General features: G+C 36.5%; 1 protein-coding gene and 1 pseudogene across 8 annotated transcripts in view; one reads left to right on the forward strand and one right to left on the reverse strand.

Annotated features, from left to right (window-relative positions):
* The window catches only part of INTS2 (integrator complex subunit 2), a 56,793-nt gene that overhangs the window by 14,276 nt on the left and 21,013 nt on the right, over nt 1–21,504 (reverse strand). For 7 of the 8 annotated variants that reach the window (XM_064583496.1, XM_064583497.1, XM_064583491.1 and 4 more), the window contains 8 exons: nt 21,379–21,493; nt 17,819–17,887; nt 16,006–16,140; nt 14,687–14,863; nt 13,812–13,920; nt 4,789–4,893; nt 2,414–2,578; nt 699–900 (listed from right to left, as the gene is read on the reverse strand). In XM_064583496.1, coding sequence (XP_064439566.1) covers nt 699–900; nt 2,414–2,578; nt 4,789–4,893; nt 13,812–13,920; nt 14,687–14,863; nt 16,006–16,140; nt 17,819–17,887; nt 21,379–21,493 — 1,077 coding nt within the window. The remainder of the gene's footprint in view (nt 1–698; nt 901–2,413; nt 2,579–4,788; nt 4,894–13,811; nt 13,921–14,686; nt 14,864–16,005; nt 16,141–17,818; nt 17,888–21,378; nt 21,494–21,504) is intronic. The other variant, XM_064583494.1, reaches the window with a different exon arrangement.
* LOC123854851 (U4 spliceosomal RNA) lies at nt 9,430–9,502 on the forward strand (annotated as a pseudogene).

Here is a 21,504-nt window from a genome sequence, read left to right on the forward strand (position 1 = left end):
AAGGGTTTTTTTTGTTGTTTTTATTTAAATTCCAGTTAGTTAACATACTGTGTAATATTAGTTTCAGGTGTACAATTTAGTGAATCACCCCTTACATACAACTCCCTGTGCTCATCACAAGTACACTCCTTAATCCCCATCACCTATTTAGAACAGGTGTTTTTGATGCAATAGATGGGAACAGGAGAGACTCATCTTCCTAAAGGCACAATAATTAACCCAGTGTTCTCTAAATTTTATGTGTGCTAGAATCACTCAGGAAATCCTTAAAAAAAAAAACACACTAATGGCTAACTCCCACCCACAGACATTCTGATTTAATTAGCGTGGGTTACAACCTGCAGATCAGGAGTTCTAAAAGCTCTCCAGGTGATTTTAATGTGCAGCAGAATTTGAAGCCTCAGCAAGGATTGCAAGACACGTGGTGATCTAAGTCACAATTAGACACAAAGGACTACATGTGAGAATTCATTTTTAAAGAACTTTCTCAAGTTGGAAATACTTTTAAGATTCCTCTGCTTCTTAAAATAAAGTTTATTCTTTTCCTTAAAGTTATAACAGCTCTTTAATTAGTGGTCTTCAGAATGGACTTATACTGTCAGATAATCAACAATTTTTTTCAACATTTAAGTTTAGGTTATTGTATACAATCACTGCTATATGCTTATTTATTACATGAAACAATATACTGAAATTACCTTCTAGGCATCACAGTATTAAGAACCATCCACAGTTTATTGACGGTTTGAAGAATTCGCCGTGGAACCCCTGAATTCAATAGCTGGTTCATATTGGATGTTAATACTTCTGCATAAGGTATAAGTTCACTGGCAGAGAGTAGAGTCAAGTGTTCTAGAATCTGCATCACTTGTGTGTGACTTACTGGGACGGCTGAAAATGCTAAAAGGAAAACTTAGCAGTCATGATCTAAATTCTATACAACTTACCAAATAATATTTGGTAATACTTTCCTATCAGACTACATACCACACAAATCAAGGAAACACTGTTGCTGAAAAGGAGTAAAACTTTCAATCCTGGCCACAAGTTTTGGCTACACTTAAAATAAGGGCCTAAGAAAAATTCATGTTAAGTATACTTATATCATAAAGATAAGAATAATCATAGAGATAAAAGTTATAAAAATCCCATTTTAAAAAACACATTAGTGACCCAAAGACAAATGTCATTTCCTTGGTGATTCAGACTAATTTTAAAAATTGACTGGAACATGAAAATATACCCAAGTAGTGCTTTTAGTAGTAACATTCAGTAAGATTCAAACTTCTTGATATTTTCTGTCTGGGTGGCCCCCTTTATAGGATGTAAGTATCCAGCAGACTGCTGTTAGTAAAAAATTTCTAGAACTGTGATTTTCAATAGAATAGTCACTAACCACATCTGGCTACTGAACACTTAAGAAATGTAGCTAGTGCAAACTGAGATGTGCTGTGAGGATAAAATATATACCAGATTGCAAAGACTTTCTGTGGAAAAACAATAAAATATCTCATTAATATTTTTTATATTAATTACATGATGAACTGATAATATATTGATATACTGGGTTAAATAAAATAATTATTAAAACTACTTTTGCCTGTGTTTTACTTTTTTTTATAATTTTTTTTAAAGATTTATTTATTTATTTGAGAGAGACAGAGAAGAGTACAAGCAGGGGGAGAGGCAGAGACAGAGGGAGAGGGAAAAGCAGACTCCCCACTGAGCTGGGAGCTGGACGTGGGACTCGATCCCAGGACCTGGAGATCATGACCTGAGCCGAACGCAGATGCCCAACCATCTGAGCCACCCAGCTGCCCCTGTTTTTTACTTTTTTAATGTGGCTATAAAAAGTTTAAAATTTTATGTGTGGCTCGTATCATATTTCTATTTGACAGTGCTTGAACTTTATCCATTAACGCAAGTACATTGCTCTACTCCATAGCATTTATTTCTCACCAGTTTAGGACCTTCCTAAAACCACATGACCATATAACACAGAAACTATGATAAAACAGACACAAGCAAGTCAGAAAGAAAAGTTAAAACTCCTGGGCACCTGGGTGGCTCAGTCAGTTAAGTGTCCAACTCTTGATTTCCACTCAGGTCACAATCTCAGGGTGGTGAGATCAAGCCCCAAGTAGGGCTCCCCTCCCCTGCCTCAGTGCATAGTCTGCTTGTCCCTCTCCCTCTGCTCCTCCCCCAACACATGCGCTTTCTCTCTCTCTCAAATAAATAAAATAATTTTTTTAAAAAAGGTTAAATCTCCTTAAACTCAAAGAAAATTACTTAAAATACATTGACCAAACACTGTTATATACCCAGGAAAATTCCGCATGTTTTTAAGATTTCAATGAGCCTAACATCTCTTTGTACTACTAAAGGGGTAAAAGGAGTATCCAATTTACTGTACCTTCTTGGAGTTGTTTAGGAGAGTGGTTTTTGGCATTATTAGTCAGTAGCATTCGCCTTAACAGGGCATCAGTCCCTGTGATTTCTTCTTCACAGATCCAATCATCCACAATGCATAAATGTGGGTAATTAGTTGCAAGGAGACGTAGTAAAGCAGAATGCAGCCCTTGAAAATTTACAAGAAGTCAACTGGATTCTTCATTCTCAAATACCAAAATCTTCTCTCCTCACTTCCCCTCTCCCTTGTCCTTTTCATTTACAGCAAACCAAAGGAATGTGCGCATCTTGTGCATGCATACTACCCTTTGAGGATTTGTTTGGTAATTCAGCCAGAGAATCTGCTTAAATAAAGATCCCCAAATGATTTGATACACAAATAGGTGGAAACTACTAGTTTTATAAAAAGTTCTCAAGCTTTCTTCTACCCTATCCCAACATAAAAGTCTCCAATCAGGAAACATTGTTTTACATAGCAGTAGTTCAAGAGTTGACTGGGGAGCAAAGAAAAAAAGGAGAAAAGAATGTCCATTTGAGGGAGATCATATATGGTCTGAGAAAGGCCTTACTCAGAAATTCTGATAGCCTACTACAAAAGAACACGTGTTCCCTTCCCACCCAGTTCAGAATCATTGCTACAGACGGGTAAAATCAAAATTGCCACCTTGAGTGCCTAAAAGATCTCAGGCACTCTATGTACATTTTTTCATTTCTCCCTAACGTCCCTTCAAGGTAAGCAATATTGTCTCCATTCTATTGCAAGGAAACAGACTGAAAGGCATTTATTAAAGTTCCCAGAGTCACACAGCTAAGTATGTCAGCCAACCAAAGCAAGTATGGATGTTACCTACAAGACAATGCATTTGTCTTCCTTCAAGAAGAGTTAAGGAAGCTCAAAAGGAATGGGAAACTTCCTTTTACTAAATCAAAGTATTCTTTCTAACCTTTTGCTTTTAGCACAGTTTGACTATTCATGACTATTATTTTTAATGATAAGTGGTTCTGTAAAAAATGTCTACTTAGATACATGAAGTACCACTATGCTAAGTGTTTAGCACATAAATACCTAATAAATATTGTTACTATATTATCATCCTTGTCAGAGTTGTAAGAGTAGTAGTAACAGTATTAGTTGTCATAAAAGTACTTTTCATCCAATAATCTCCTTATTATGCAACTTAGATCAAATCATACCACTTAGTCCCAGTAGGGAGAGTATCTGCTTCCTTTGTCATAGAAACTGATTAAAATTAATATTTCTGTTTGAAAAAATGCTGCAACAATCAAAAGTAGTATTGAACATTTAAATATCTAAATGCACAACTACATGTATAGTTAAGACTATCTCAAAACAGTCACAAAATGACTGCTTACCATAGTGAAAACTAACCTACATTTCATAATCTCTTCAATAAAATGTTATTACCAAATGTTGCCAAATATAACATGTTTATGCAAAGATATAAGTAAATAAATGCATACATCCGGTTAAAGGTGACCAAAGAAGGTCATCTTTGTTCCTGCTTGAAATCAACCGTAACAAAGAAAGAAAAAGAAAACTCCAACTTCATAGAAACAAACAAAAAACCCATACTCAAACATTATAAAAAGAGCTGTCAAATTAAGAAAAAAAAACTGAATTTCAAAAAATATTACTATATATCTATTTGACAATTTTACAGTAAAAAACATAGTAATTCCATGCTAAGGAATATTGTGGAGGAATTAAAAGCAATAAGGTAGGGGCGCCTGGGTGGCTCAGTCATTGAGCGTCTGCCTTTGGCTCGGGTCGTGATCCCGGGGTCCTGGGATCGAGCCCCGCATTGGGCTCCCTGCTCTGCGGGAAGCCTGCTTCTCCCTCTCCCACTCCCCCTGCTTGTGTTCCCTCTCTCGCTGTGTCTCTCTCTGTCAAATAAAATCTTTAAAAAAAAAAAAAAAAAAGCAATAAGGTAGATCTACATGTACTGGCATAAAAAGATTTCTAAGACTCGAAGAGGAAAAAACAAGTCTCAGAAGAGATAGGGTATAATGCCATTCATAGTTTAAAAAAACAATTTTTTACTCATGTGTGTTTCTATTAGCTTCAACCATATGAAGCTATATTTTTGTGGGTCAAAAAAAGTTGGAATACCTGCAATTTCATATGGTTCAACTTAATAGAAAAAAAGTCTAAAATTCCATACCAAAATAAAACTGGGTTTTGGGGAAGGAGGAATGCAAGTAGTAAGATAGTGAGGGGGGTAAAGAGGAATTTCAATCCTGAATGAATTGTTTGTTTTTTTTAAACCACTGAGCACATATTACACTTCATAACACTATAAACAGTAAGGTATTTTTTAACAATAAATGTCAGCAGTAAAAAACAAGGAAAACAAATACCTCCCAACTCCTGCTGCAGCCCTTGAGCCTGTCGAATAAGGAATTTGATAGGAATCTGATCCATTAAAGACGACGAATAGGACTTGGGCTTTCTTTGCATGGCGGCTGTCAAAGATACAAAGTGTAAGATAAGAACAGGGTAATGAACAACAGAAATCTTAACCTTCAACCTAAATGGAACAAAAACAACATTAGGTGACTTTTAATTCACTTAACCTGTGAATATACTTCACAAAAAAATGAAGAAATAGTGGATACACAGGAAGAGCAAGAACATATCTAAAGGCAGGATCTGGAAAATGCCTCCAAATTGAAACTAGTGAGGAGAAAAATCGTGAGAGAAGCCATCTGCAGACGTGCCCTACACTAAAACAAAAACAAACAAAACAAAATGAAACAAAACCCCCGATAAGTAAGTCAAGACTCTCCCAAATCTAATTAGAAGACTAAATTCAGTCATGATCATATGGCTTAAAGCTTCATGACTCCAACAGTCTTAATTTAATTATATGTTATAGTGGTGACTCTTTTTAAAGGAAGTTGGGCAATATGAATTTGACTCCCTTCTCTCACAACTTCCATCTTCAGCCAGCAAACAATTCCTTTTTTAAAAAAGACAAGTCCAGGGGCGCCTGGGTGGCTCAGTTGGTTAAGCGACTGCCTTCGGCTCAGGTCATGATCCTGGAGTCCCTGGATCGAGTCCCGCATCGGGCTGCCTGCTCAGCGGGGAGTCTGCTTCTCCCTCTCCCACTCCCCCTGCTTGTGTTCCCTCTCTCGCTGTGTCTTTCTCTGTCAAATAAATAAATAAAATCTTTAAAAAAAAAAAAAAAAAGACAAGTCCATTTTATGGGCGCCTGGCTGGCTCAGTTGGTGGAGCATGCAACTCTTGATCTCAGGAGTCTGAGCCCCACATTGGCTGTAGAGATTACTTAAAAATAAAAAAAACCTCATGTTCAAAAACCTTCAGTGGATTCTTATATCCTACAGAGTAAAGGTAGATGCCAATCAACACTCTCTCTCTCTGTCTCATCTCCATCATATTCTTTTCTTTAAGATTTTATTTATTTGTCAGAGAGAGAGAGAGAGAGCGTACAAGCAGGGGGAGCGGCAGGCAGAGGGAGAAGCAGGCTCTCCGCTGAGCAGGGAGCCCGATGCAGGACTCTTTTCCAGGACCCCGGAATCATGACCTGAGACAAAGGCAGAAGCTTAACCAACTAAGCCACCCAGGAGTCCCTCACCTCCATCATATTCTATATGCGTGGCACCCTCATCTCACTCCAAGGTATTTTATTTGTATACCATAGGACTATATGAGAATTTCAAAAAGGATGTTCATAGTTCGAAAAAGCATATGCAATATACTTATTCTTTTTCAAATACAAACCACAAAATGAAACTCAATTTTTTTTTCTTTGGTTGAAGACAAGAAGTACATAAGTGCAAGTGTTAAAATAAAGGTTGAGAATTGGGGTGCCTGGGTGGCTCAGTCGGTTAAGCATCTGCCTTCGGCTCAGGTCATGATCTCAGGGTCCTGGGATGGAGCCCCATGGCGGGCTCCCTGCTCAGCAAGGAGTCTGCTTCTCCCTCTCCCTCTGCCCCTCCCCCCACTCATGCTCTCTCTCTCTCTCTCTCTCTCTCTCTCTCTAATAAATAAAATCTAAAATAAATAAATAAATAAAGGTTGAGAATCATTGCCTATACAGACCATATACCTTTTTTTTAAAGATTTATTATTTATCTGAGAGAGAGAATGAGAGTCAAGCACAAGCAGGGGCAAGGAGCAGAGGGAGGGGGAGAAGCAGACTCTCTGCTAAGCAGGGAGCCTGACATGGGGCTCGATCCCAGGACCCTGGGATCATAACCTGAGCCGAAGGCAGGGAATTAAATGACACAGCCACCCAGGCGCCCCACAGACCATATACCTTTTGACTAAACATAACCCCCTCTTGAAAATTAATAAATTAGTATCCTAGTTTCCACACCAATTTTGTATGAATTCCGTAAGAACATGTTTCAGAAGGCAGTTGGGCGCCTGGGTGGCTCAGTTGGTTAAGCGACTGCCTTCGGCTCAGGTCATGATCCTGGAGTCCCGGGATCGAGTCCCGCATCGGGATCCCTGCTCGGCGGGGAGTCTGCTTCTCCCTCTCCCACTCCCCGTTTGTGTTCCCTCTCTTGCTGTGTCTTTCTCTGTCAAATAAATAAATAAAATCTTAAAAAAAAAAAAAACAGACACATCAATGGAACAAAGGAGAAAGCCCAGAAATAAACCCATGCATGGTCGACTGATCCACAACAAAGGAGCCAAGAATATATAATGAGTAAAAGGACAGTGTTGAAAAAGTTTCAACAGTGTTGAAAAAACTCGACAGCTACATGCAAAAGAATGAAACTCAACCACTATCTAACACAACACACAATGATTAACTCAAAATGGATTAAAGACTTGAACACAAGACCTAAAATCATATGATTAAAAGAAAACATAGATGGTAACTCCTTGACTAGGTCTTGGCAGTGATTTTTTTTTTAATCTGACACCAGAAACAAAAGCAAAAATAAACAAGTGAGACTACATCAAACTAAAAAGCTTCTGCACTGGAAAGAAAACCATCAACAAAATGAAAAGGCAGGGATGCCTGGGTGGCTCAGTCGGTTAAGCGTCTGCCTTCAGCTCAGGTCATGATCCCAGGATCCTGGGATCGAGTCCCGCATCGGGCTCCCTGCTCCGCGGGGAGCCTGCTTCTCCCTCTGCCTCTGCCTCTCTCTCTCTCTCTCTCTCATGAATAAATAAATAAAATCTTTAAAAAAAAAAAAAAAGAAAGAAAAGGCAGGGGTGCCTGGGTGGCTCAGTTGGTTAAGCATCTGACTCTTGGTTTCAGCTCAGGTCATGATCTCAGGGTCGTGGGACTGAGCCCCCTAGGGGGCTCTGTGCTCAGCAAGTAGGACCCATTCCAGGAATATAAAGATATTAATTATATAACTAATTATATAAATAGACCAAACAAAATCATCTCAATAATTGCCAAAAAAAAAATATTTACTGAGATCATGACCAGTGCTAAAACCAAGAGCCAGACGTTCAACCAACTGCACCACCTAGATGCCCCAAAGCTTATATTTTAATAATTTTTTTTAAATAAGCTTTATTTTCTTTTTTTTTTTTTAAAGATTTTATTTATTTATTTGAGACAGAGAGAATGAGAGAGAGAGAGCACATGAGAGGGGGGAGGGTCAGAGGCAGAAGCAGGCTCCCTGCCGAGCAGGGAGCCCGATGCGGGACTCGATCCAGGGACTCCAGGATCATGACCTGAGCCGAAGGCAGTCGCTTAACCAACTGAGCCACCCAGGCGCCCTATATTTTAATAATTTTAAAAAATTATTTCATTTATCTAGATGGGAAGATTTACTATTGTAAAGATGTAAATTGTCTCCAAATCTTTAAGTTTAACATAATTCTGATCAAAATCCTAATTTGATCATCTTCTTTGAAATTTGACAAAATTATAAAGTTCTTATGAAAGATTAAATATATGAGAATAGACAGAAATACTGAATAAGATCGGTTATGATGAAGGCACTGGAAATGTCTGACTTAAGAAAGAAAATCCAAAATCAGACATAGGTTTGTAGTAAAACTTCAATATACATCAAAGCAACCTTCCAAAATAATAGGAAAATAATAGATTATTCACTGTGTGATGTTGACAAATAACCAATTATAAAAAAATAAAATTGGATCTGTACTCCATACTTTACACCAAAATTAAAGGCATGCTTAAATTTTAAAAATAAAATAATAATGTCCTAAAATAATATATAGGTGATGAGTTATATTAACATTAGTACCTTGCTTTGGAAGATTTTCCTCCCCATAAAATTCTATAATTAAAAAACACCATAAACAAATGGTAACACTCAATATTATAAAAAGGCACTCACATCTTATACAAATGTGGGAGTCTATAATGGTATAACCTATCTGGAAAGCAATATGGCAGCAATTCATTTTTTAAATCTTGTAATTTTTCAAAATCTTAGACTTACTATTTCTATATCCAGGAATCTCTCCTAAGGACAGAAATAATCATACCTATATACAAAGTTCACTCTAAGGATATTCATTCCTCCACTGTTTATAACAGCAAAATTTGGAAATAATTTAAATGTCCAACAATAAGGACATAATACGTTAAGTAGACATATTTATAAAGAAATATTATACAGCTATTTAGAGATATCTTTAAAAATTTACTATAATAGGGGGCGCCTGGGTGGCTCAGTCGTTAAGCGTCTGCCTTCGGCTCAGGTCATGATCCCAGGATCCTGGGATCGAGGCCCACATCGGGCTCCCTGCTCAGCGGGAAGCCTGCTTCTCCCTCCCTCTCCCCCTGCTTGCGTTCCCTCTCTCACTGTGTCTCTGTCAAATAAATAAATAAAATCTTTAAAAAAAAAAAATTTACTATAATAGGCAAATGTTTAAAATGTTTAAAATGTGTTATTAAGGAGAAAGGGTAGATTAAAAACATGTATTCTGGGGGAGCCTGGCTTGATCAGTAGGTAGAACAGGTGACTCCTGAACTCGGGGTTGTGAATTCAAACCCCACATTGGGTGTAGAGATTACTTAAAAATAAAATCTTGGCAGCTTTGTGCAGTGGCAGTATTGTAGCCAATGAGGTTTATCCGAGGCGCGATTATTGCTAATTGAAAATCTTGGGGCACCTGGGTGACTCACTCCGTTGAGCATCTGACTCCTAGTTTCCACTTAGGTCATGATCTCACTGGTCACAAGATTGAGCCCTGTGTCAGGCTAGCACTCAATGGGGAGTCTGTTTGAAGATTCTCTCCCTCTGCCCCTTCCCCTGGTAGCGCACGAACTCTCGATCTCTAAAATAATTAAATAAATCTTTTTAAAAAATAAAAATAAAATCTTAAAAAAAGGTATTATGATTCTGACTTTGTAAAAGCTATCTGTCCAAAGATTGAAGGGTTTTCTAGCAAAATTCTAATGGTGATTAGCAGTAGAATTATGGGTGGTTTATACTTTGATATTTTTACTTTTCTCATTTCCTAGATATTTTTCCAGTAAACACACCTTCTAATACATGGTTTTATCTTAAAAACCAGTTCCTTTGGATTAAGCAAGATATAATTAGGTAAATAATGAAGTAAGTTTTTAAAATTCTTATACTGTTACTCTAAAATATGGTTATATAACTATTAGAATTGCTTTTCATCAAAACTTTATTTTAAAGCTCTGAAACTTGAAGCTGCCAAAAAATAATATTGGTCACTGTTTGCTTAAAAGTTACTGCATTTTGAAAGAGGCAGATGGAGTTAACTTTCTTCTGGAAAGAAAATAATTAACTATCAAGTGCAAAGAAAAATATCAAGTTCAAAGAATTTAAAGCCAGAGAACATTAGAGTTTCCCAAGTACTATGGGATGTGTCATCTACAGGTGACCAAGAAGGAAATTTAGGAAATTTTACATGTAACAGACAAAAGCAGAAAAAAAAGGCCAAACTCTGTTTTTAAATGAAGTTAAGCTTGAGGGAAAGAGTTAAGCAAGTAGTACTTTTAGCTATTTCAGAATGAGATTGCATTTAGAATCCACTGGCTCCTTTAGGAACAGATAAATAGTTTACTCATATGTTCAATATTAATTACTACTGTCTTTATCTTCAAAACTATCTAAAAATAAACTGTTATACCTAATAATAAAGTCTTCAGATGTAATAAACAGGCAACGCTTTTTAAGTCTAAACACTGGAAATATAATGGTAATGCTCACGTTTTAATTGGGTATTAGTACACTAGAATTTATTATAGTACTCTATTTCTTATATTCTTTTGCATCAATATAATATTTAACTAAAATTGACATAATATAAATATAAATAAATATAAGTATTTTTAAACCAAAAACATACGTGCATATGAAAATACATATATGTATACACACACACACATTTTTTTTAAATGACTATGACATTCTAATACTTGGCTCTAACTCAAATTTCAGAATTCCATATGTGAGCTTCTACAGCTACCTGGTGGCTGCTAATAATTTTTATTCTAAGGCCAACACCACAGAGTAGTTAACAATGTACCGAAACTACAACACAATTTCACATGTAAGAATAAATGTGAGGTAGAATAATCACCTTTTTTCACTGTGAAAGAACAAAGTTCTCTCATGTTGTGACATATTCTGTAGTCATTTATTCTCCTTGGGGATGAGAAACTAGACTAGGAAAAGGTATCCTCAACAAGGGGAAAAAATTCTCCAGGGAAAGGCCAATCTCTCCATTTGTCTTCTGCATCCCATTGTCTCCCAAGGACATCAGTTCAGGGATTCTCCCCTAAGCAATATCAACCTTACCTCTCCAGTAAATTACTCCCAACAACACATATTCTCTCAGCTATTTCACTTAAAAAAAAAAAAAAAAAGCCCTCTCCTGACCTCATTTTCCTCTCAGATTACCACATTCATTGCTTTCCTTTCTTTACAACTCCTCCAAAGAGCTGTCTCTATTCATTGTCTTCAGTATATCTCCTCTAATTTTCTTTTCAGTTCACTACAATCGGGCTTTCTCCTACCACTTTACTAGTAAAACTGTAAAGGTCAAATGACCTCCAGCAAGCAATATGCAGTCATCAGCTAAGCCTCAGTCCTAACGTTAACTGATCTAGCAACATCATTTGACATAGGTGATCACTGTATCCTCCAAAACATTCTTCTTCCCTTGGCATCCAAACATCATATTCTCCCGATTCTCCCAAACACCCGTCCTTGGTGATCCTATTTAACGTTGTGATTTTAAATATATATATATATACTAAAGAATCTCAAAGTTTCAGTCCAGGTATCTCCCCTGAATTCCAGGCCACTGTATATATATAACTGTCTCCTTAACATTGCCACTTGTAAGTCTTTCAGACATTTCAAACTTAACATGTCCAAAACTGAGCTCCTGATCCCCCACAAGTCTGCTCCTTCCCCAGGCTCTTTTATTTTAGTTGACAGCCATTCTGTCCTTTAGGCTCAAGCCAAAAGCCTCCACATCAACCTTGGCTCATGTCTCTCAAACCTCATGAATCCATTAGCAAAACCTCTCAACTCTACCTTCAAAACGCATATACCCTGCTACCAGTCCAAACCACCACCTCCTTTCACCTAGAATCTTATAAAAACCTACTAACTACTTCCTCTAACACCCCAGTTCTTTTCCCAAGATTCGATCTAGGCTGAGTTGTACTCCTAACCTAAAATCTTCAACTTCCCCACTGAGATCCATCAGACTGTTACATAAAGAACAGCAGCTTCACAGGAGGGGCACCCAGGTGGCTCAGTCAGTTAAGGGTCTGCCTTCAGCTCAGGTCATGGCCTCAGGGTCCTGGGATCAAGTCCCCACAGCAGGCTCCCTGCTCAGCGGGGAGTCTGCTTCTCCCTCTGCCTCTGCCCCTCCACCTGCTCATGCACTCTCGCTCTCGCTCTCTCAAATAAATAAATAAAATCTTAAAAAAATAAAAAGAACAGCAGCAACCAGGAACACTGGGTTGAACTAAGCATGTCACTGGGGACTGGAAAACATAATCTTTAAAGATTCTTCCAGTCCTAAAAAATTCTGAGTACTTGTTATTTCCTCATGGTATATACACAAGGGTTGGCTATACTACTCTCTGTATTTTCCTGTGTTAAAAAACAAATTTTGCTAGATATTCATGTATGTAAAAAATAAGGGTGTATCTTGGTCCCTGCTACAGTATTAATGGTCTGAATTCTTCCCCAGAACACCTCCTTATAATTTATTCTTCCACTATCTATTAAATCACAAGTGTCATATTCTTTAACAGAATTCATTACATGTGGATAAAAGTGAGAGACTATTATCTAATGCTTATTATTAGCCCATCTTTTGGCTAATACGACAAAGACTATAATTATAGTTATGAGATATCATCTGTATAACTCTAACAATTACAGTCAGAAAAGAAAGCAGCTGAGAAATTCACAGTGTATTTAAAACATAATACTTCAGATAAATAAAAGAAACTGATCTGCCAAACACTGAAAAGTAACTTTGATTTATAGCTTTCAAGAAGTAAAATAACTCAGCTGTGGCAAAATAACAACCCTTACAAGAATTTTTCCTGCATTACATACTCAGTGCCTACAGCTTTCTAATGACATTTTTTGTTCAAATACGGAACTACATACATTTAGCAAGCCTAAAAGACATGCGAATTTTCTTTTTCAAATATAGAAAAACACACTGCTTTATACTGATATCTTCTATGTTAAATCGGATCTTCTGATATTACATTTTATTTTTATTATTTTTAAAAGATCTTATTTATTTGACAGAGACACAGTGAGAGAGGGAACACAAGCAGGGGAGTAGGAGAGGGAGAAGCAGGCTTCCCACAGAGCAGGGAGCCCGATGCAGGGCTCGATCCCAGGACCCTAGGATCATGACCTGAGCCGAAGGCAGACGCTTAACGACTGAGCCACCCAGGCGCCCCATGACCTTCTGATATTATAGAAAGTAGCTATGTTTGAAAGCGCAGTTCAGTGATAATTTTAATGTCAAAATGAAACTCTTCTGTTATTTTTTTCTACTGTTTTTGACTAGATTGTTATTCTTCACCTAATGGAAGGGAGGCAGGGCAAAGAATGAAATCAAACAAAAAAATTTTCAGTTATACTTCCTTCAGGTTTATCTCTTAATTTATCAGCACTTAGTAAGGTCCCTAAAATTATTAAAATACAGACAATTCAGTTATTAATTTAGCCTGCTAAGAAAAGGGCTGAGCCTCAAGGGGTGGTTATGCGCCCATACATACATGTATTTATACATCAGAGTATACAATGCCTATACTACAAAGACTACAGAATGATACTGGAGCTTGTTAGAATATCTGACCTTATTTTCTCACATGACAGCTTGGAAAGTAACAAAATGTAAACAAATAAAATGAACTATCACTAGAAACGCTTCCCTATGTATATGTATAACTTACCTAAAGTCTTTGTGTTTGCTAGGAGAGCTTCCTCATAAGACAGTATATAATAAAGCACCAAAAGCTGTGCTGTGATACTGAACCGTTGATTAAGGCGGATGTTATCACCCTGGAAGTAATATTATAAATACTTTAAAATACTGTTAGATTTCATGAGTGCTTTCTTGACGGTAAATGCATTTTAAATAGACTATTCAGTGTTACTGTTCCCAAGCTCAGATAAAATGGGAGAAACACTGCCATGTTTGCATTAAACTCAAAGAGACAACTTGAAGTTTAAATTTGAGATGGCATGGGAAATCAAAGGCAACATGCTTAACAGTCCTTATGATTAAAAAAAAGACTTCAGCTGTTCCTTAACAGCAATTCCATCAGGCTGCTTCTGAAAAAGGTTTACAGGAGTCTCAAGTATTACCTGGAATGAAGAAAATAACTCCTAAAAAAAATAGTGTACATTTGAATACATCTGTGAAAAATACAATCATTTTTTCCTTCTTAAAAGGTGGAGAAAAAAAGATTTTCTCCAAATTTCCTATTTGAATCTAAGTATATCTTAGATTCTCAAGAAGCTAAACAAACCTCTGCTGACCGTGTTGAAATGTCACATAGTCCTTTGTTAAGCACACACTCTCCAGGGCACTCTTTAGACTTTAAAATGGAGCTCTTTTAAAGAATTCCTCAGAAAGTGCCTCTTCAACAAACTACTTGGAACTAATACCATACTTGTAAATTTCATAAGTGATCTGAAGAAATGTAATCCCACTTCAGATTCAGGACCACCTAGAAGTCCTCTAATAATCAAAGAAAAAATATGGAACAAGTCAGAAGAATAAAAGAAAAATCAGCTAATAAATGTACAGGAACTACTATTTTACCCCAATGACTCCTTGGAAAATACTGAGGATCTCCTGTTCTGTGACTGGCTGATTTGTGGCTTCTGGATTAGATTTAGATGCAGGAGTAAGTATGGAATTTATGTACACATCAATCAGAGGAAGTAATTGAGGATGAAGTGGAGTAGAGGTCTCACACAGCTGTCTATAAATCCAGTCCTAAAAAAGACAGTTATAGGCACTAAATCAATTATGGCAATAAGAAAAAGTGAAATTTAGTAAAAACATAAAATTTACATAATTTATGAATCAGTGAAACAATTAACTTCTAGCCGCTACAAATATATCACCCTGTTTCACAACTGTCTTTGATCTAAAAATATGAATTACTTTTATATCCTAATCAAGACTATTGTCCAATGGAAGATAAATCTATAATGATGAATTTGGGTTTTGAATTTGGACTTTGGGTTTTTAATCTATTAGTTTTTAAGGAGTAGGAAAAATATTTTAAGTCCCTACTGTATCTCTATTTAGAGCACCATCTGTGTTGTAGAGACCCCACAGCACATAGGAACTGAGGGAGAGGGATAGTTCTTCACAGCAAATCCTCAGATAGATTAAGAAAGTGGCCTTAGCAACCTCTTATGGGAGACCATCACTTAACTATACATGGATAGAGGACATGTGGATACATTGGGTGCGCATTCAGACTCTTAACTCTTATCTATTTCACTTACTAAAAACAAAGAAGTAGAAGATACAATCTACCTGGAAAATAACTTCACTAAATCATGAAAACAAGGATAGTTAAAGGTGATATATCAATGCATATATTGTTCATTGTTCTTTATAAATAGAAGAGCCTCTAGAAAAGGCTCAGATTTCTTTACCTTCTGGGACTTATCTTTCTCTTTAGAAGGTCTTTTAACTGTTTGATATAGCCAACTATAACTAAGGGAAAATATGTCAAAATATGTATATAAGTGTTAGCTGTCCTTGTGACAAAAGTACAAATATTGGTCATGGCTGACAAGCAACTTTCTCAGTTTGGTGAACAAAACCAAAGTATAGAAAATGGCAATTTCTTACCAAGTTTTAATGAAATAGCCACATGATATTATTGGAATTTTAAATAGATTAGTAATACTGTATATTTTGTCAATAACTTAAGAGTTACATTGTTTAAAAAAATCTGAAATTAATTATAGTCCTAGTTACTATAATCAATGATTAGTAATTAGACATATTTCATACACAAAATCCATAGTAGATTGGATTCAGTATAAACTGAAACAGAACTAGAAAAAAAAAAAAACATAACTTGGGTTGTAGCTTGAAATATAAATGTAAGATCATACTTTTATTGATACTTTGTGCTTGGTAAAGGAACGACTCCTGAGAAGCTGGTAAATACAATGAATAGGCAAAAATCCAGTAATGTTGGCACTCAGGTTGCTGGTGACAGGGACCCGAACAGCATGAGCTGTGACAACCTAAAAGGGAAAAATAGTATGAATACATATGACAGAACCAAATATAAAATTATTCTGAAAGAAAGAGGATGAGCAGGTAGTGTCAATACTTAATACAAATGTAGTCCTTAGGAATGAATAAGAAAAACTAATTATTACATGATTTAATTTTTTCTAGATGATAAGGCAGCATACATTTAGGGATTTGTAAAACACTCTAATTTTTTAAATTTGTTTTTTAAACATAGATATGTTGACAGTAATGTAGTAAGGTAAAAAATATATAAAATTTGGAATCATAAAATCTGGACTCAGTGATTTTAGATAAGTCACTTTATCTTCTAGGCCTATTTTCACATTTATAAAATGGGACAATACAGTCTTACCTGCCTCAAAAGGTTTTTGTGAGGGGGGAAAAGAATTGAAAAACATGTTTGAAAAACATATGTGAATTAAAAAGTATCAAATCTTTATATGTGACATAAATTCTCTAGGTGTGATAGAAATGATCACATAAACAGGGATTTTTATTGTTATTCTCATTGTGTCATGCATAGACTTCTAATGGTTTTCAAAGACCCTCCCCAAAGTTGTCCAGTGAGCTCAAATAAAAACATAAAAAATAACTTACGAGTCTCCTATGTACTATTTGTGTCTGTTTTGCGGGAGTGTATGTATATTGAGGGGAGAAAGGAGAGTTTGGTATAGGGATAAGAATATTATCCTAAAAGAAGCAACAATTATACATCCATGAGCATTTTCAAATATCTCATTTTTTCAGAAATATTTGTTTTTTTAATCTTAAGTTTAAATTGACTAATCTGGGAATTAACCTTAAATTTCAGAATTGTCTCTTTGGCTGAAAAAATAAAATATCCTTAGGTTTACCCATGGACAAAATTGCTGAGACCAAATAAGAACATGTAAATACAAGAATACAGAATTTAGGGGTGCCTAGGTGGCTCAGTCGGTTAAGCATCCAACCTTTGATCTCAGCTCAGGTCTTGATCTCAGGGTCATGAGTTCAAGCCCCCGGTTAGGCTCCATGCCCAGCCTACTTAAAAAAATTTTTTTAAAGAATAAAGAATTTAGACTCTAGCTTATAATTTAGTTAGAAATGAATGTTACAGCCTAAAAGTTTAAACAGGTCTCTATTTTATTTTTCTCCTGACAAACCCAAATGATTACCCCATGTGAGAGCCCTACCATCAGTACTGAAGACCATATTCTTAAGCATTTACTTAACATCTCCAAAATATATAAATTTAAAACATGCTTTTGTATGTAGTAAGTACATGGGATTATTCTTTACAGAAATTTTAAAAATTAAATAAACTGGGGCGCCTGGGTGGCTCAGTCAGTTAAATGTCTGCCTTGGGCTCAGGTCATGATCTCAGGGTCCTGGGATCGGCCCCCCGCATCAGGCTTCCTGCTCTGCGGGGAGTCTCCTTGTCCCTCTCCTTCTGCCCCCTCCTTCTGCTTGGGCACTCTCTCTCTCTCCCTCAGATAAGTAAATAAAATCTTTAAAATAAAATAATATTTAATAAAAAATAAAGATTAAATAAACCATCACTGGAAACTAAAAAGGAATAGAAAAAGACCATAGTATTCTCTTAAACTGAAATATAAAAGTTTTCCCCCAAAGAATGTTGTAAAAGAAAGTTAAAGAAATACCTAAGAATAAAGTGAAAAGAAGTACCTGTTCAGTAAAAATTTCCTGTGTGAAGATAGTCTTCATCCTGCTCAAGGAGCTTGGCTTAATTACAATCTAAAACAACCAAAAAAATTCTAACAGCATGTAAAAACATATGAAGCACATTTTTCTCTGATAAATGTATTATCTAATAGGACTGTGATATGTAACATTAATGTTCAAATACTCTATTTCAAAAGTAGCTCCTCAAACCCAACATTAAAGTGTGTTTTTCCTCAGACACTGAACCAACATACGAAAGTACTTAGTAAATATTACTATCAGCCTTTCAAGTCAGTGGGAAGAAGTGGATTATTCAATAAATGAAGGTGAAAGAGCTACCTTTCTGGGGAATAAATAAACAAATATATACATACAGATATATATATATATATACCTGCACACATGATACTATATCCAAAATGAACTCTAAGTGTACTGAAGATTTAAATGTGGGCGCCTCGGTGGCTCAGTCATTAGGCGCCTGCCTTCGGCTCAGGTCATGATCCTAGGGTCTGGGATCGAGCCCCACATCAGGCTCCCTGCTCAGCAGGAAGCCTGCTTCTCCCTCTCCCACTCCCCCTGCTTGTGTTCCCTCTCTCTCTGTGTCTCTGTCAAATAAATAAAAAAATCTTCAAAAAAAAAAAAAAAGATTTAAATGTGAAACACGAATCCCCAAAAACATTGGAAGAAAATATAGGTAACTGTTCCTTTAAACCTAAAGAAAAACATTTTTTTCATTTAAAAAAAAATTTTTTTTTTTAAAGTAATCTCTAGGGGCGCCTGGATGACTCAGTCATTAAGGGTCTGCCTTCGGCTCAGGTCATGATCCCAGGGTCCTGGGATCCAGTCCCGCATCGGGCTTCCTGCTCCACGGGAAGCCTGCTTCTTCCTCTCCCATTCCCCCTGCTTGTGTTCCCTCTCTCACTGTGTCTCTCTCTGTCAAATAAATAAATAAAATCTTAAAAAAAAAAAAGTAATCTCTAGTCCAACATGGGGCTCAAACTCACCACCCTGAGATCCAGAGTCATATGCTCTACCAACTGAGCCAGCCAGGTGCCCCTTTTTTTTAAAGATAAACATTTCTAAGTGTAACAGCAAAGTAGGAACCATAAAGGAAATTCTAAATACATACACACAAAAATAATTTCCACATGGCCAAAAAGACTGAGAGGAATCAACTGCAACATTTGTATACTTCTCACTTTTTTTTTTTTTAAAAGATTTATTTATTTGACAGAGAGACACAGGGAGAGAGGGAACACAAGCAGGGGGAGTGGGAGAGGGAGAAGCAGGCTTCCTGCTGAGCAGGGAGCCCGATGCAGGGCTGGATCCCAGGACCCTGGGATCATGACCTAAGCTGAAGGCAGACGCTTAACGACTGAGCCACCCAGGCGCCCTTACTTCTCACTTTTAAAGACGCTAAGTAGTTTTTTCTTTAAAAAATAAAAATAAAATAAATAAATAAATAAAGACGCTAAGGACTATAATATATGCTGATTTAATAGTAACATTTCAAGGGGCGCCTGGGTGGCTCAGCTGGTTAAACGGCTGCCTTCAGCTCAGGTCATGATCTCAGTCAGGGTCCTGAGATCGAGCCCAACATCAGCCTCCCTGCTCAGTAGTAAGTCTGCTGCTCCCCCTGTTTACGCTCTCTCGCTCGTGCTCTCTCTCAAATAAATAAATAAAATCTGGGGCGCCTGGGTGGCTCAGTTGGTTAAGCGACTGCCTTCGGCTCAGGTCATGATCCTGGAGTCCCGGGATCGAGTCCCGCATCGGGCTCCCTGCTCAGCAGGGAGTCTGCTTCTCCCTCTGACCTTCCTCCTTCTCATGCTCTCTGTCTCTCATTCTCTCTCTCTCTCAAATAAATAAATAAAATCTTAAAAAAAAAAAAATATTAAAAATAAATAAATAAATAAATAAAATCTTAAAAAAAAAAAAGTAACTTTTCAAGAAAAAAATCGGGGGGAGGGAATACAACCATATTACAAGTCAACTATAAAATAAAGCCCCATTTCAATATTGGATAAAATGTGTGTCTTGAAATCAATGAAATATGATATATAAGACATAATGGCATATCACTTATATATGAAGAGCCCCTTTGAATCAGTGAGAGGAAAAATAAATCAATAAAAATCCCTATAGGAAAATTAGGACATTGATAAGCCTCTTCACAAAAGAAATGAACCAGCCAAGGGGTGCCTGGATGGCTCAGTCGGTTAAGCGTATGCCTTTGGCTCAAGTCACCATCTCGGTGTTCTGGGATCGAGCCCCGCAATGGGCTCCCTGCTCAGCGGGGAGTCTACTTCTCCCTCTCCCTCTGCTCCTCCCCCTGCTCATGCTCTCTCTCTCTCAAATAAATAAATAAAAAATCTTAAAAAAAAAAAAAAAACCCAGCCAAAACTGATTTTTAAAACTACCAAAAAAAAAAACCCACCATAAACTATAACTAAAAAAGAATAATAATTAAAACTACAGTTTCACTAGTAATGGATGAAATGCAAAATAAGTGAGATCATCTTTCATCAATCAAAATTGTAAAGATTAGGAAGAACGGTAATGCCCAGTGATGGTGAGAGTCCAGTTAATTGCCACTCTCATTCACTGATGAGAACAGTTAAACTGGTATAATCTTGCTTAAAGGTAATGTGGCAATACTCATTAAACACCTTAACATCATTATATTTTTTTTACTTAGTAACCTGCCTTCTAGAACTTTTTCCTAAGGAGCTAATCCAAAAACTGTTTAAAGGAAGCGCCTGCCTGGCTCAGTTTGTAGAGCATGCAACTCTTGATCTCAGGGTCCTGAGTTCAAGGCCTACGTTGGGTGTAGAGATTACTTAAAAAAAAAACAAAAAACAAAAAACAAAAAAAACTGTTTAAAGATAAACATATGTGAGTGCCTCTGTATATATTTACGTAAATAAGTATAACCATCTAAAAGCACCATTCAAAAACTAGAAAATTTACATAGCAAATAGGGCAGGATCCATTAAGAAAGTCATGATTGGTGCATAAGATGGACTACGATACAATCAATGAGAATTATATTGTATTAGAACATTTAATCAGACTCCCTGCTCAGTGCTGAGTCTGCTTCTCCCTCTGCCCCTCACCCTGCTCATGCTCTCTCTCTCTTGCTCTCTTTCTCAAATAAATAAAAATCTTTAAAGAACATTTATTGAGGAAATGTCATCATATATTAGTTAAGTTCTTTAAATATATACAAATATATATATCAGTGTAAAGAAAGAACAGACAGAAGAATGTTAACAGTAGTATACTTGGTATCTTGAACAATGAACAATGAAATAATATTCTTCCTTTCTTTTGTGTTATCCAAGCTTTGTATATTTTGGGTTTTCCCAACTTTCTATATTGAACATCTTTTATTCTTGTAAATAAATGTTTTCATAATATATATTTTTTCTAAGAGCTCCTGATAAAATTTTAAACTATTAAACTAAAATTACTTCAAAATGGAAACAAAACGTACTGTACACTACAAAAAAAACACCCAGCTTAGAACTAGCTTCCTTAGAAAGAAAATAAAAGGAAATTACCTTCATCCCCAGAGTGGAACAGACCAAGTCAATGATAGCGCTAAGTTGGTTGCTATGAAAGTACATAGCGACCAATAACAACATCTCCCCAAAAGAAGCAGAGACACCAGAAGTACTGTTGAAACA

The sequence above is a fragment of the Mirounga angustirostris genome, unplaced genomic scaffold (assembly GCF_029215605.1).
Source record: "Mirounga angustirostris isolate CCGP_5_RB_7025 unplaced genomic scaffold, mMirAng1.0.hap1 SCAF_17, whole genome shotgun sequence".
Taxonomy (NCBI): Eukaryota; Metazoa; Chordata; class Mammalia; order Carnivora; family Phocidae; genus Mirounga; species Mirounga angustirostris.